Source organism: Acomys russatus, chromosome 3, assembly GCF_903995435.1.
Source record: "Acomys russatus chromosome 3, mAcoRus1.1, whole genome shotgun sequence".
NCBI lineage: Eukaryota > Metazoa > Chordata > Mammalia > Rodentia > Muridae > Acomys > Acomys russatus.
Window position 1 is genome coordinate 38,845,207 of NC_067139.1, and position 14,899 is coordinate 38,860,105.

A 14,899-nucleotide genomic window follows, 5' to 3' on the forward strand; every position below is an offset into this window, starting at 1 on the left:
GACTCCCACCCCCAACCCTGAGGTTCCAGGTACCTACCCAGGGGGGTCAGGCATGTATGTGGGTTCTGGGAATCCAAACTCAGGTCCGCATGCTTGGACAGCAAGTGCTCTTTTCCACTAACCCATCTCCCCAAATCTTCAACTGGTTATTGCAAAGGTGTTTGCCTTTAACACAGCCTGAGAGTTTTGAGTCTCCCCAGGTGAGTCCTATAGAAGGCAACTTTTGGTGTTTATAAAGGCCTTTCTGATGAGCACTTGCACCAGGGAGGCTCCGAGGCTGTGTTGTTGGGGAGAGAGAGGCTGTGTTGTTGGTGCCTCTTTGGTGACTAGGGCAATGTCCTGGATCACACGGTGTCCGGGAGCGCTATGACTTTAAGATCCTCTGGGGCGGGTTGTCAGCCACCCGCCCTCATTCGCTAACAGCCCTAGCGCGGGTGGCTGGAACACAGAGTTTGTGGAAGAACCTGCTGGGTGATCAAGTTGCCTTTCTGCTGTGCTCCTAGACCTGCGGGGGGCGGGGGGCATGCCCGACATACGCTGAGAGGGTGCTGCCCAGGCTGCAGGAGGGGGTGGGCGAGGCGCGCATGTTGGCCATGGGTATATTCCAGCTGGAAGACTTTGTGGCAGGCTGGATCGGAGGTGAGTGAAAGACCCCCGCACCACAGGGCAAGCTCCAGGGCTGCTTCAGTTTTTTAGCACCTGGTGTTCTCAGTGCACTTTGCATTGCCATTGCAGGCAGTGGGGTTTGGAGGGGGGTGTGTTTCACCACGCAGCCCCGGGTGCCCCTAGTCCAGTCCGCTTGGTTGGTCCTGAGATCCCTTCTAGTCTCTGAAGCCAAGCTGCTTAAGATTCACAGCGATTTAGGCCAGATCTTGGATCCTATAATGATTAAACCGTTGGTCAGAGCAGACAACCAATGGAGCTACCTCAGTGAGTGCACACCCTTCGGTGACCCGGGGCACATCTGGGTTTGGGGACATGTCTCCAAGAAACTTGTGCTTAGGTTGCCACTTAGCTTGGGTACTGAATCCGGTTTTGGGGGAGGGGGGGAGGCCAAGTATCTGGACGTCAAATTCAAGTTGTCTCAAGGGCGTTGCCCCTGAATGAAAGCCTAGCCGGCAGGACAGAAAGTGCAGCCCCCAGGGCAGGGAGTGGAGGGCTGTGAAGCCTTTGCCCCAGACTGCTGAGAGGGGGTCCCTCTGGTCTAGCCACTGTCGGCCAGCAGCCCTCACCGTCTTCAATGCCCTCACCTCCAGATCTTCTGGCCCCTTTGGTCCCCTGGTTTAGGTGTCACCTACCCTTCTGAGTAAAGCCCAACCAGGGGTTTGCTGTGTGCTGAGGTCCTTGTCATGTCCGAGGCTGGGACCCTGAGTTTCTGCCTGGGTCTCACTGTCAGGTGGGTTCCCTTAGCCTGCCAGCTATAACCCGTGGGCCAGCTGCTTAGCAGGTTCCAGGTTTCCTAAAGTGTCCATGCTGTGTGTATCTTCAAAGGTTTGTGTTCTAAATTAAGAAAATGTCTCCAGCTCAAGTGTATAATGTGTACAATGTGATGGGTTTTCTAGTAACTCTACCAAGTGGTAAAATATCCCTATAAATTCTAGAGTATTTTTTATGGGTGCCTCATCTCTCCTGTGATTTACAGTTGTGCCCCCCACCCCCACCCCACATCTCCCTCAACAACCATGGTCCTATACATTTGCTTTTCTTGGCTATTATGCATTGAATCCTGCAGTATGTGCCCTTCACACTGCTTACATATATTTCTTTCATGACATAGGAATACCAATGAAGTAGATGCCTTCGCAGCCCTATTTAGTAGACAGGAAATAGAAAATACAGAGCAGTTTGGTGACTTGCCTAAGGTGGAAATCTACAAGCACTGGGATTCTAATCCAGGCAACATGGTACCAAGGTCTGCTTAGGCCCTTGGAAGTCCTTGAACCCCCAAACTTGCCTAGAGCAGCTGTCTTCCTTGATGACACTGTGCAACAAAATTTTGCCTCCCTGTCCTCCATGTTTGTTTGACGGTGTGCAGACTTTCCAAGCTCTGGAAATTACAGCCCCATCACCCTACTTTTTTATTTTGCACCTCTGCTTTCAAATGGGTAGGCTGAGTGTGAGTGAGGAGATGCTTGTGTGTGGTGACTCTGAGCTGCTGCTCTGGACTTGAGGATGCCAAATGCCTGTCTCCACTTTGGGGGAGACAGTGGTACCTGGGGAGCTGAGCTCCTCCCTCCCTGATGGACAGGCATAGTGAGGCTTTGTCTGCTTCTGTTCACTTCTGTGCTACTCAGTTCAGGGGAGTTGGAGGGTGAAGAAAACAGGAGGTTCTAGACCAAGCAGCAAGTGTTCCTGTTGCCTGGCTTGCTCAGCCACTTCGGAAGGCAGAGATGTTAGAGGAATTTGTCCTGGAAAAAACCAGCCTTGTGTGCATGCCAGTTGCTGGGGACCACAGAGGTTTCTTCATCTAGGTGGTTTTGAGACAGCCTTATGTCTGTCTGTCTGTCTGTCTGTCTCTCTCTCTCTGCCTCTTCCTTACACCCCTGCTTTGAAGTTACCCACTTCATTGTTTGCTAAGAAAATGCTTTAGAGCTTAACAAATTTAACATCACCAAAGAAAGCGTATTCTACATAATTAATTTAAATAAAGATTCATGGCACGTTTGCCTTTTGTGTCTGGCCTGTCTTGCTTAGCGTAATATGGGTTTTAAGGTTCGCTCACTTTTTTTTCCCCAAGCAGGATTTAGCACTCCATTCCTACCTGTTTTTTTTTTTTTTTTTTTTTTTTTTTTTTTTTGACTTTACATGGGATGTATGAACACGTGGCTGCTCACTCCAGACAGAGCGTGGATGACAGACCAAAGAGATGATTCCATCAGAGCTTAATGAGTCAGTGAGTTTACTGAAGTTACTTACAGAAGTATAGGTAAGGGGTTACTTACAGGAGCATGGATGACTCACAGGCAGCTGTCACATGGCTGACAGCTCCTAAAAGCTACTGCAGAATTGTTTTCAGTTTAGCTGAAGAGAGTCTCCTCGAGAAGCCCTTACTGCTTATGTAACTTTGAGAAGCAAATCTTGTAAAACTTAATAAGTTTCAGGGCGTTCTGAGACTTGTGAGTTTTACTTTCTGTGAGTTAAGGATCCGCCTTCCAGAATGGGATGTCTCCATTTGGAGGAAATGGCTATGTAGTACTACTTACAGCTAAATAATAATCCATTTTTATGCACTATATTTATTCATTGTATGTCATTTAGTGAGCATTGGGTCTGTTCCCACCCTTTGTCCCCTGTGATGAATGCTATGGTGACAGTCAGTGTGCTTGTTCTTGTGTGAGTTCTTGCTTTCCGTTCTTAGGTATACAGCTAGGATTGGAAATGCTGAGTCACATAGCAATTCTACATAAAATGTATGGTTTTAAAAAATGTAACATTTAAAACAAACAAAAAGAAAAAACCACACATTTTATAATTCTGTGTTTAACGTTTTAAAGGAATAACCGGTTGTCTACAGCAATGGCACTGTTTCACATTCCATCAACAACATATAGGATTTATTTACTTATTTATTTTTTCTTGAGACAGGGTTTCTGTCTTTAGCCTTGGCTGTCCTGGACTCACTGTGTGGACCAGGCTGGCCTCAAACTCACAGCAATCTTCCTGCATCTGCCTCCTGAGTGCTGGGATTAAAGGCGTGCCACCACACCCAGAAACATGTAGGATTTCTAATGTCTTATGGCTGGAGAGAAAGCTCAAAAGTGTCTGCACTACTATTTCAGTGTAGTGGTGAGCATGCATCTACTCACAGCCATCTGTAAGTGCAGTTGCTGAGAACTAGGCATCCTCTTCCAGCCTCTGTGGGCACATGCATGTATATAGTGCACATACATACATGCTGGCAGACATTCATTCACATAAAAAGTAATTTTAAAAAAGTCCTAATTCCTTTATATCTTTGTCAATACTTTTTATTATTTTACTTTTAAAAACTTCCAGCCATCCTAGTGGATATGAAGGGAAATTTTATTACTATTTTGATTTATATTTCCCTAGTGACCAATGATGTTGAGTATATGTTCATGGACAGTTGGTCATTGGCATTTCTTCTTTAGAGAGATGTCTCTTTTGGCCACTTAAGCATTATTTTAGCTGTGAATCCTGGATTTGAGACCCTTAATAGATATGCAATTTGTCAACAGTAGCTTCAGTTTTTAAGCTGTGTGCCTTTACTATCATGAGAGTATCTATTGCGATGTCTAGTTCACTTATTTTTGTTGTTATTGTTGATTGTGCTTTCTTTATTGTAACTGCAAATGTTACAAAACCAAGGTTATAAAATATTTCCCACATATTTGAGTCTTAGTAGTTTTAAGCATTTGGTCTATTTTGGATTAATTTTTATGTGTAGTATGAAGCAGGGGACTGACTCTGTTCTTCTGCATGAAGCTATCCAGTTGTCTCCAAGACTTAATTCCTATTTTGGGGTACATTAAAGATAAGGTTTAGGCTTGACTGTACTCTTTCTGCCCGCCTCAGTGACTGGGCCAGACCTCATGCACTGGAAGACCGCCTTAGTGACTAACTGTTGATGGATGCCCGATGTGCCTCTGCTCTCTGACATTTTCGAGCAGCCAGCAGGGACAAGCCAGGAGTCCAGATTTTGGGTGACCAGGTGTTCTTCTTTGACCTACAGGTGCAGCTAGTGTCATCGTTGGCTACCCCCTGGACACGGTCAAGGTACAGTAGCTGTGTCATCACGACCTCTTGGGGAGGCACCTCAAGTGGGACTGTGCCTCTCAGATCCCTGGAGACCTTCCAACCTAGACACACCCCAAGGCAGGCCCTTGCTGGCCCCCGGGGATGTGAAGGCAGGAAGCTAGCTTTGTCTCCATCACTGTCCCCTATCTGCCTATAGGATCTTGTAAGTTGGTGAGGGAGGAGCTAGGGCACTGATAATTGTCCTCTTCCACGAGCCTGGGGAGCTGAATAATCAGGAAAGGCTTCATATGTGGGATAGAGTCTGAGCTTGAAGCATGAGATTGGGTTTCCAGTCATTGGAGAGAAGATCTGCCAGGCCCAGGGAGCAGCATGGGAAAAGGAGCTGAGGTGGGGACCATGGATAGGAGCTATGCCTGGGAAAGGCCAGCCAAACCAGGTTTGCTGATGCATCTGGTTACAGCTGTGGACCCCGATCTAGGCAGGTCAGCCCTCAGTCCTTTGGGTGCTTGGATGTCAGGTTGGGGATTTTTAACCTAGCTTGGAATAATGTGAAAAGGTACATAGGGTATGAGGCCTCTTGAGCCAGCAGCGCCATCCTGACAGTCACAGGTACCACTGAAGGGGGTCGGGGTGGGGTTGTCTCAGGTCATACCGTGAAAAACAGAGGACTGAAGGAACAAGATGCTATAAAAGGACAATCTGAGACCCAGCCACCCCACAACCTATCTGGGTGGGCAGGACCCAGCCAGGCCCCAGAAACATGACCACCAATTCTGCTCCTGTCCTCCCTAAAAGTGCCTGGAGTGTGTACAGAGGAAGCTCTGAGGCCTGACTCAGACTGTCTGCAATTCCTATTCCCTCTACCCTCCTCTGCTTGTGACAGTGGGCCCCTCCTTGGTGACAGCCCCTCCAAGGTGGGGCTCAGCTGTTATCCTTAGTTTTGTCAGGAGGGTACTAGCTACTCCTGCCACCTGAGACTACCTTCCTTCCCAGCCTGCTTCGCCAAAACTATTCTGACAAACACTCGACATCAGTGGGATCAATTGGTAGGCAGAATTCAAGCCAGAAACCATGGGCTGTGGAACCACACAGCCGTGAGTCTAGACTGGGGTTTGGGTAGTTCCTACATGCAGAGATTGTTAAGCAGGGTTTTGTTTACTCTGCCTTGCGGGGAGACTATGGAGGAGTTGTTCTTGATACCCAGTAGGCATTCATAGGTGGGGGACTGTCACTCTAATATCATCAATGAAAATTAGTCTTATCCCCAGTTACTACATCATTTTAACCAAATTTGGATAATGAGTTTAGAAGTCCCCAATGTAAACAGTATACACACACACACACACACACACACACACACACACACACACACACACACACGTTTCTCTTTGGTGTCAATATGGAGACACCTCAAAAGTCCTTTCCAGTAGCTTCCCCAGTGGACTGGCTGTGGGTGTGCTCACCGAGTTTGTACCTCTGTGTCACAACAAGAGAGCGTGCCATTGTTTCTCAAGTTGACCAGATAAAAGTGAACTCCTAACAAATTATTGTTGAATAGGGTGTGAGAAACCAACCTACGAAAAGTTGGTTGGGGTATTAGTTGCTTAGGTTGCTGTAATAAATTACCACAAATTGGCTGCCTTAAAATAACAGAAATTGGTGCTGGAGAGATGGCTCCAGCTAGTGGTTAAAAACACTAGCTGCTCTTTTAAAATAGCTAGATTTAACCCCCAGCACCCACATTGGGTGTTTACAACCATCTGTAACTCTAGTTCCAGGGGATCTGACTTCTTCTTCTGGCTTCACAGTAACTGCTCATAGTACACAGACATACATGCAGGCAAAACACCCGTACACATAAGTAAAAATAAATACATCTTAAAACAAACAAATGTAAAAGTAACTTTTATTCTCCAGACTCATTTGTTGTCTTGGAGGCTAACTGCCTCCTCTGCTAACCTAGGCCTAGTCCTGGAAGCTTCTAGCCTCCATAAAATCTAACCTAGGCCTAGAATGTTTTCAGCCTCTGAGACTTACTTCTTAATAAGCTCGCCCTTTCTTGTTCTTACTGAGCTCTGGGCTGGCTGGTTCAACTCAGCTTTTCTGGTTCAAACTCTTCTCCCAGCTGATTTATTTAATCTGGCTTCTCTCTTGGCCCACAATTGCTCTGCTTGGCCTCAAACTAACTCAGCAATCTGCTATAATCTTCTGGCTTCTTCTCATTTTCTGGCTCATTCCGTCTTCACCTGAGTTCTCTCTCTGCAACACACCTCTCTATTACTGCCCTGGTTAAAAAACAAACAAACAAACAAACTTCCTCCTCCCTCTGAAAAACTGCCTCTTAAATAGCTTCCATTTCTTCTCTTTTCTCTCATGTGAATTGGGCGTATCCTATTCTGTCAAATTTTCTCTGATTCATCACCTTTTCTGCCACTCAACTAGACATCACTTTCAAACTGGGTGCTTCCTTCTACATACTAAATTTACCTTCATTTGGGATTTGCATGGATCACCACACCTGGATCTAAGCTTTTCTTTACCTAATACTTGCTCTATACCAGGCTGGTCTTGAACACAGATTTTTTTACCTCTATCTCCTCGATTAAAGGCATGTTTGTATTCCAGCCAGATCACACAGACCTACAAGGATGTGATCTCTTGCTAGAACAGCCGTGTTCTGAATTACCATTCTTCTACAAACAAACAACTCTTGCAGCCAGGAAGCAGAAAGCAAAATCAAGGTCTTGGACCCACTTCAAGGTGGTTCTGCCCCCTTGCCTCCCTCCTGGTTTGTTCTGTTGTTGTAGTCCCAATCATGGCTTTACCGCTCCAACGCCACCTCTGCCTATGTCTCCTGTCACAGATTTGTCTCCTTTCTAAGGCCATGAGCCACTGGCTTCATGCCATTCGGGAAGGCAGTCCCTTTGCTTCCTGCATAGGAAAGCGTGGCCCCACCCCCACCACCCACACTGGAAAGGGCCGGCCCTCTCTTCCTATTCTGTTCTGCACGGGAGAGGACCAAGTGCTGTCCATCCTGAGAACCCCGTGCGAAGCCCCAGTGTGGCAGTGGGCTCATGTGGCCAGCCCTGGACCTAGCCTTGAGCTCCTGTTTGCCCTGGAACATCCTCCTTCCTTCTAGCTGACATTTTCCCGAGATTCCCTGCCAACTGAAAAGGCTTGGCAAGTCCAAATAGGAGTCCATTTAGGGCTGGTGAGATGGCTCAGTTGCAGATTGCTGGCATGGGAAACACAAGGACCTGGGCTTGCTCTCCAGAACCAGGTATGATGGCACATACCTGTAATCCCAGCACCAGAGACAGGGAGGCAGAAGGTTAGAAGGCTAGCCAGTCTAACCCAATCAGTAAGTTCTAGGTCAGTGAGAGACCCCATCTCAAAGGAAGTGGATGGTGTCTTTGAGGATGATACCTAAGGTTGTCCTCTAGCCTTCACATGGATATGTGCGTGTATACCCCAGTGTACATGTGTACCCACAAACACAGAAAAAATAAAAAGAGTTCAGTCTTAGCCACGCCACTTGCCCTGTGTGGTGGCTTGAACAAGAATGGCCCCAATAGGCTCATGTTTAGATATTTAGTCCCCAGTTGGTGGAATTGCTTGGGAAGGATTAGGAGGTGTGTCATTGAGGGGGAGGCTTTAGGTTTCAAAAGCCCACTCCATTCCTACTTAGACTCGCTCTGCCTCACTCTGTGGGTCAGATGTGAGCTCTCAGCTGCTGCTCCAGCACCAGGCCTGCCTGCCTGCTGCCTTGCTCCGCCATGATGGAGCTATAAGCCCCAGCTGTACTATTTTGTAAGTTACCTTGGTCATATTGTTTTTTTTTTTTTTTTAACAGCAATAGAAAGTAAGAGAGATACCCATTCCTGGCACTGAGCCTCTCTCATCCTTCTTGTCTGTAAAATGGGCAGATAGAACCTCTCTGGTGAAGCTGTCAGGAGGGTTGTCCATGGACGTGCTAAAGACGGAGCAAGCAACAATTCATTCCTCTGCCCGGCCACTTGCAGGGGAAGGAGAGGCCAACCAGGGGCCTGCCTGAGGGCCTGGGACTCAGCCATGAAACACCCTGATCACCAGGCCCAGGACTGCTGGCCTCAGGGAAAGGCTTTTCCCCTGCCTCTGGCCACTTGCTCACTTCTCAGTGGTGGTGAGGACGTCTGACAGTATACTTGTATGGCTTCAAGCCGCCACAGCAATAGTGGAAACTAAAAGCAGCATAGTACTTCATCTATAAGGTACGGCACTGGCAATCAAATAAGGGCATCCTCATGCCCATATACAGTCAGTGCACACACAGACCCCCAGCGCTTGGTGTAACTAGGGTCCTGAGCCTTGGCTGCTGACCTCAGCATCCGCCATGGTCTCAGTGTGTCTGGTAGACCTTTGCTCATGGCCCTGAAGAGGCTCCAGGACCCAGCCTTTCTTCTTGAGTTAAGCCCACTCATGGGCTTGAGTTCTTTGACTACTCAACCTTTGGGGAGGGGTGATTTGTGTCTCCATGGTCATCCACTACTCTGTGGCAGAGCTGGGGCCAGAGAGGGATAAGTGGGGTACAGACAGAGGCCTACATCTCCTCCCATAACCCTTGTCATTGTGCTGGTTGGGGACACCCTACTCCAAGCTTGAGTTTTGTGCCCTTGCTTAACAAAAATACTACAAGGGCTCAGCCCCGTACAGCATATTCTAGGGTGTGTCTCCCTGCCCCCAACAACTTAAAAGTTTCCTTCACCACCACCCAGCCCTTCTGAACACTGGCTTATTTTTTATAATATTCAGCTAGCAAATATACTTCATTTGGAAATTATCATTTCTCAAAGCTTTAAGGTTTATTGTCTGCTGTATATTCCAATTATTTTGCATATATATCACACATATATTTCATACAATTCATTTTCATCATATTTTGCTCCCCTCCCCCAACTCATCCCAGATCTACCCCCACTTAATTACCTACCCTTCTCTGTGTTACCTTTTTTTTTTTTTTTTAAGATTTATTTATTTTGTGTGTATGAACATTTTGCCAGCATGTTGTGTTTGTGTGCTCTGTGTGTGCCGTGCTCTCAGAGACCAGAAGAGGGTGTCAAATCCCTTGGAACTGGAGTTACTGGCAGTTGTGAGCTGCTGTGTGCATGCTGGGGATCAAACCCAGGTCCTCTGCAAAAACAGCCAGCGCTCTCAATTGCTGAGCCATCTCTCCAGTTCCCACTTCTCCTTTTAACAGATCTAGTCCAACTGTGTATGTTGCCTAACTAACTACTCTTGCGGGTTTTTTTTTTTTTTTCAACCCCCTCTAAGCTATATTATCCATGAGGTTGGAGATTTTGCTGTCTTTATTGCTGAGTTTCCTTAGGGTTCTAATAGAGTCATGATCCTGACGCTTAACAAATAGTGTCCGACAAGGCAGGCCACCCAGGTCCCCGGGTATACACCTAACACTTAGGGGCAGCATGATAGAATTTCCCCTCCATTGCCTTGTGTTTACGGCTCCATGTGTTAATGAAGGCAGTCGGATGTCTGTCAGATTCTTGGCCGTGCTAGTGGCCATGGCTGTTGCTCAGAGGAAGATGAGTGAGTCAGGGTGGGAAGTCAGAGGAGGCTCTGGACTTGCAGTGAGTCTTAGAGACAGAATGTGTTCCCATATTAGTTGCATACTTGAAACTATCTTTAAAACTACATGTACTGAAAGATATTCTTGCTTATCATGGAAGGTTGGGGCTGCAGAAAGGTGCCAGCTGAGAGACGGCTGTCCTCATGGCCTGGTTCTGGGGCCTTCACTCTTCTCTGTACACCGAGTGCTGCAAAGAACAGGACCCACTGTGGGGCTCTCACAGCTCCTAACAGAGAATGCAGGACATAGGCACTGAGAAAGCATCTTACGGAGAACGTCAGGCCACGCAGAAGCTATTCTGACCTATCCTGTGGGCTTCCTCAGCCATCCTGTGCCTGTCACCTCCTGCCCTGGTTACTCAGACTTCCTCAGAAGGTGCCATATGTCTTTTCTGGGCAACTTCTTCCATTTTGCAGGATTGCAAAGAGTTCTGCAAAGGCTGTGCCAACTCCAGGCAAGGACGAGGAGAGGGAGAAGGGTGGCCCTGCCCCAGTGGCGAAATCTAAAGTAAACACTACGTAGTGTGCTTAAGCTCAGACTCAGCTAGGGAGCAGGCACTGGAGGAAATTCCAGGGGACCAGCCAGAGCAGAAGTTGGAGGCAGGAAATAGAGATGTAGTTGGCATGGAAGGCAGGATGGCGCGGAGGGTAACGAGCAGGCCAATTCTCACTTCCAGAGTGTCCTGGACATATGTACCATTGATAAGAGGCCTTGGAAAGTTTTAAACAGAGGGACATGGTTTCAATTATTTTGAGAAAGGCCAGTCTGGTTGTGGTGTAGAGAGGGACACCGAAGGGCCAAGGCCTTGTTCAGGTGAGATAGAAGCACAGACTAGAAAGATGGCTGCTGGGGGAAAGGAGCAGGTGTTCCCCAAAGGCATCTAGCAGGGCTGGGGGAGGGACATCAGGAAATAGGACGGAGCTAAGGTTTGGCTGTTTGGGGAGTCCTTAAGTCCAGCAGCCAGTGTCATGTCGCTACACAGCTAGATCTGGGTCGTTCACTGACTCAGAGCAGCCTTCTGCCACACAGAGCTGGGCTGCATGGATGTAAAGCCAGTGTCCTTTGGCACTCAGCTGGCCAAGACTGAGCTTTGTGCTCCTCCTCCCTGGGTGGGTCGCTTGGGGGCCTGGGACCTATCTCCGAGTGACGCTGCCCTTGGCTCCCTTGCAGACTCGCCTGCAGGCTGGTGTCGGCTATGGGAACACACTCAACTGCATCCGCGTGGTGTACAAGAGGGAGAGTGTAAGTGCTCTGGGGCAGGTGGAGGGTGCCTGCTAGAACCTCCCACGGACCCCACGGCCACACCCCTACAGCAGCACAACAGGCGTGAGGCAGCTTGTCCCTGCTTATCACCTATTTTCTCATCTGGTCCCTCTTGGCGAATGCTACCTTGCCTCAGCTTAACCCTGGTCACTTGGTGCATTTCTGGGGAGAAAGTGGTCTTGCATGAACTCTCTGGAGAGGCTCAGGAAGTCAGAGCCACAGAATAGAAAACTCCTGTAAAAACAAGGAGGACTGTTAGTTTCCCTAAAAAAGGATGGCCAGGAAGCTGAATCTCTGCAGATTTCCCTTCATCTTGATATCTTGATGTAGTGGGACTCTCCCCATGTGACTGAGATGCTGGTGTTCAAGCACAGAGTAGAACAATATTTTGTAACACCAGCTTCCAGCTTCCAGCTTCCTCCTCCGTGTCCTTCTTCTCCCGCTCCCCCTCCTCTTCCTCCTCCCCTCCTCTTCCTCCCCTTCTTCCTCCCCCCTTCCTCCTCCTCTTCCTCCTTCTTCCTCCCTCTCCTCCTCTTCCTTCTCCCCCTCCTCTTCCTCTTCCTCCTCTTTCTCCTCTTTCTTCTTCTCTTTTCCTTTTTTGAGACAGGGTTTCTCTGTGTAGCCTTGGCTGCTCTGCTTTGTAGACCAGGCTGGCCTCAAACTCATAGCAACCTGCCTGCCTCTGCCTCCCTGAGTATAGGGATTACAGGCGTGTGTCACTGCGCCCGGCCCAGCTCCCTTCTTAAAAATTAGCGGGTTGGGCCTGGAGAGATGGGTTGGGGCTGGAGAGATGGTTCAGTGGTTAAGAGCACTGGCTGCTCTTTCAGAGGTCCTGAGTTCAATCCCCAACAACCACATGGTGGCTCAAACCATCTATAATGCAATCTAATGTCCTCTTCCACTATGCAGGTGTACTGCAGACAGAGCACTGTATACATAATAAATAAATAAATTTAAAAAAAGAGAGAGAATTAGCGGGTTACTTTCTAAGACTACCTTTTGAGGAATCTAAAATTTTAAGAAAAAAAATTAAACTTTAGATGAAATGACATAATTTAAAGAAACAGTCAGATGTGGTAGTTCGTGGGGGCTCTGCAGCTTCCCCCTGAGGCCTGAAAATACGCCCAGCGGTGACTGTTGATGTCACAGACCACATCGTAACAAATGCCCGAGGCTGTACAGCCTCCTGCAGGCACCAGCCTTGTCAACAGATAGCTTCATCTTGACTGCCAGTGTTGTTCCAGTTCCCCTGACTGGCCACTCTGAAGTCAGGGTGAGTACTGCCAGCCTCCTACGTGGTGTTCCAAGATAAATGGGTGTGGTCCTCACCCTCCTGAATGATGGCCATTGATTCTTCTTTTTCTGGCCCACGTTCCGTGCAGTAGTTGCCAGCCAGTGTCCCAGTGCCAGGATTCTGGTGGGAACTCAGGTGGTATTTCTGAGGCAGTGTAGCTCAGTGTCCCAAGTTACAAAGAGCCTGAAACAAGGCAGATGCATATGTGCACATATACATAAGCATATGTGAGGTGTCCTTTGCTGTTGGGGATACCGTTGATGGCATAACTTTGTACATCTTCAGTGGCGTGCCTTTTTAGAGCTTTCTCATCGTTGGCACATGAGTTCTGTCTTATTAGCTCATCCAACGGCTGTGGAATTTTCCAGTTTCCCTTACAGCATCTGTGTTCTTATTGAGAGCACAGTTACAGAGAAGACCCCGACCCCTGCAGAAAGCATTGCTTCTTGCCTCCCCTGTCCCTCACTCTCTCTCTTTCTCTCTATGTGTGTGTGCATGTGTGTGTATGTGTGTGTGTGTGTGCATGTATATGTGTCTGTGTGTAATGGATCCCAATCTGAGATGCTGTCCCTAGTGCCCTTGGAAGATCCCGTTTTTAGCCCTTTATCACAGACTTACTGAGTTAGTTGTACTGTGTTGCCTGTCCATTTGTCTGTACCCGCTATGCCATCCTCATCTGCCATACCCCAAGACCATGGACTCAGTGAGTGTGAACACTGTTTTATTATTGGTGTCTTCAGGGACTGACACACAGAAAGTAACCAGAGAGAGTGTGTGTATGTGTGTTTTGTTTGAGTGTTGAGTGAGGAGGTGTGGGAGTAACCTGATCACCCCCACTACTCCTGAGGCTCTTCAGATGTTCTGCCACCACAGTCTGATTTTCCCACCAGTTCCAGACACTACCATTTGGGGGGTACATACATCTTAGGCCAAGATGGCATTGTTCAGGGGGCTCATCTTTAGGGCGAGAGTGACTGCCGGGGTTGCACGTGGCCTTCTTCCTCTTCTGTCTTTTCTGTGTCATCTAGACCCTCTTTGGGGCTCTTCTCTGGCACAGTGCATTATTGATTCTGGGTGTCTCTAACATGCACTGCCTGCAGCTCTCAGGAGGGAGGATCAGAATATGGGGGAGTCCCACGCCTGCTACGCAGACCGAGACCCTGGGGAGTAGCTTGGCCTCACCTTTCCTCCCACTGGTCCCCTTGCTACAGGTTTTCGGCTTCTTCAAGGGCATGTCCTTCCCCCTGGCGAGCATCGCTGTCTACAACTCGGTGGTGTTCGGGGTCTTCAGTAACACCCAACGGTTCCTTAGCCGGCACCGCTGTGGGGAGCCCGAGGATGGCCCTGGCCGAAGTCTGTCTGACCTACTCCTGGCTAGCATGATGGCTGGTATGATCTCTGTTGGGCTGGGCGGACCCGTAGACCTCATCAAGATCCGACTGCAGATGCAAACACAGCCATTTCAGGAAGGTAAGAGGCCAATGGCGGGAAGTCTGGTGTTGGAAGACCTGTGACCCTTTCCCACTTGACTGGATCTGGTACCATTGTTCATAGCCTTGAGAGTGAGCAAGGCCACCCTCCAATCCCCCATCCCTGCTCACCACAGGTGCCATCTCATTTTCTCTTCTTGAGGGTTTTCCATACAGTTCTTTGGCGGAGTTAGGTGCTATTGGAGGCATTATTTCAATACCTTGGGTTTTGTTCTTGGTTGGTTCCATTTCTATAGAATGGAGGGGCTGGATTCCTGCTCTTGTATATATGATGAGCCCCTTTTGCCTTCAGAATGGCTGTTGTGTTGCTCCCCTACTCACTGAGGCTGGGGCTCAGCTCTGTGACACAATGGGAGACCCATAAGCTTACCCTGGAGCATCCTGGCCCAGGTTCATAGCTCCCTGTTCAGGCAGTGTCTGGCGCAGGCTCCAAGCATGCGGAGCCTGAGGCTGACACACCCCGCTGTGCATAGGGAGGACCGGGCCCAGCTGCTCTGAGGGTACATGTCT

The 14,899-nt window shown here is 48.5% G+C and overlaps 1 protein-coding gene across 3 annotated transcripts in view; it reads left to right on the forward strand.

Moving 5' to 3' along the window:
- Positions 1-551: 551 nt before the first annotated feature.
- Slc25a48 (solute carrier family 25 member 48) overlaps positions 552-14,899 on the forward strand; it is a 57,089-nt gene continuing 42,741 nt past the window's right edge. For all 3 annotated transcript variants that reach the window (XM_051172258.1, XM_051172262.1, XM_051172266.1), the window contains exons 1-4: positions 552-639; positions 4,694-4,737; positions 11,513-11,584; positions 14,111-14,369. In XM_051172258.1, the coding sequence (XP_051028215.1) occupies positions 585-639; positions 4,694-4,737; positions 11,513-11,584; positions 14,111-14,369 (430 nt within the window). In that variant the 5' untranslated portion in view covers positions 552-584. The remainder of the gene's footprint in view (positions 640-4,693; positions 4,738-11,512; positions 11,585-14,110; positions 14,370-14,899) is intronic.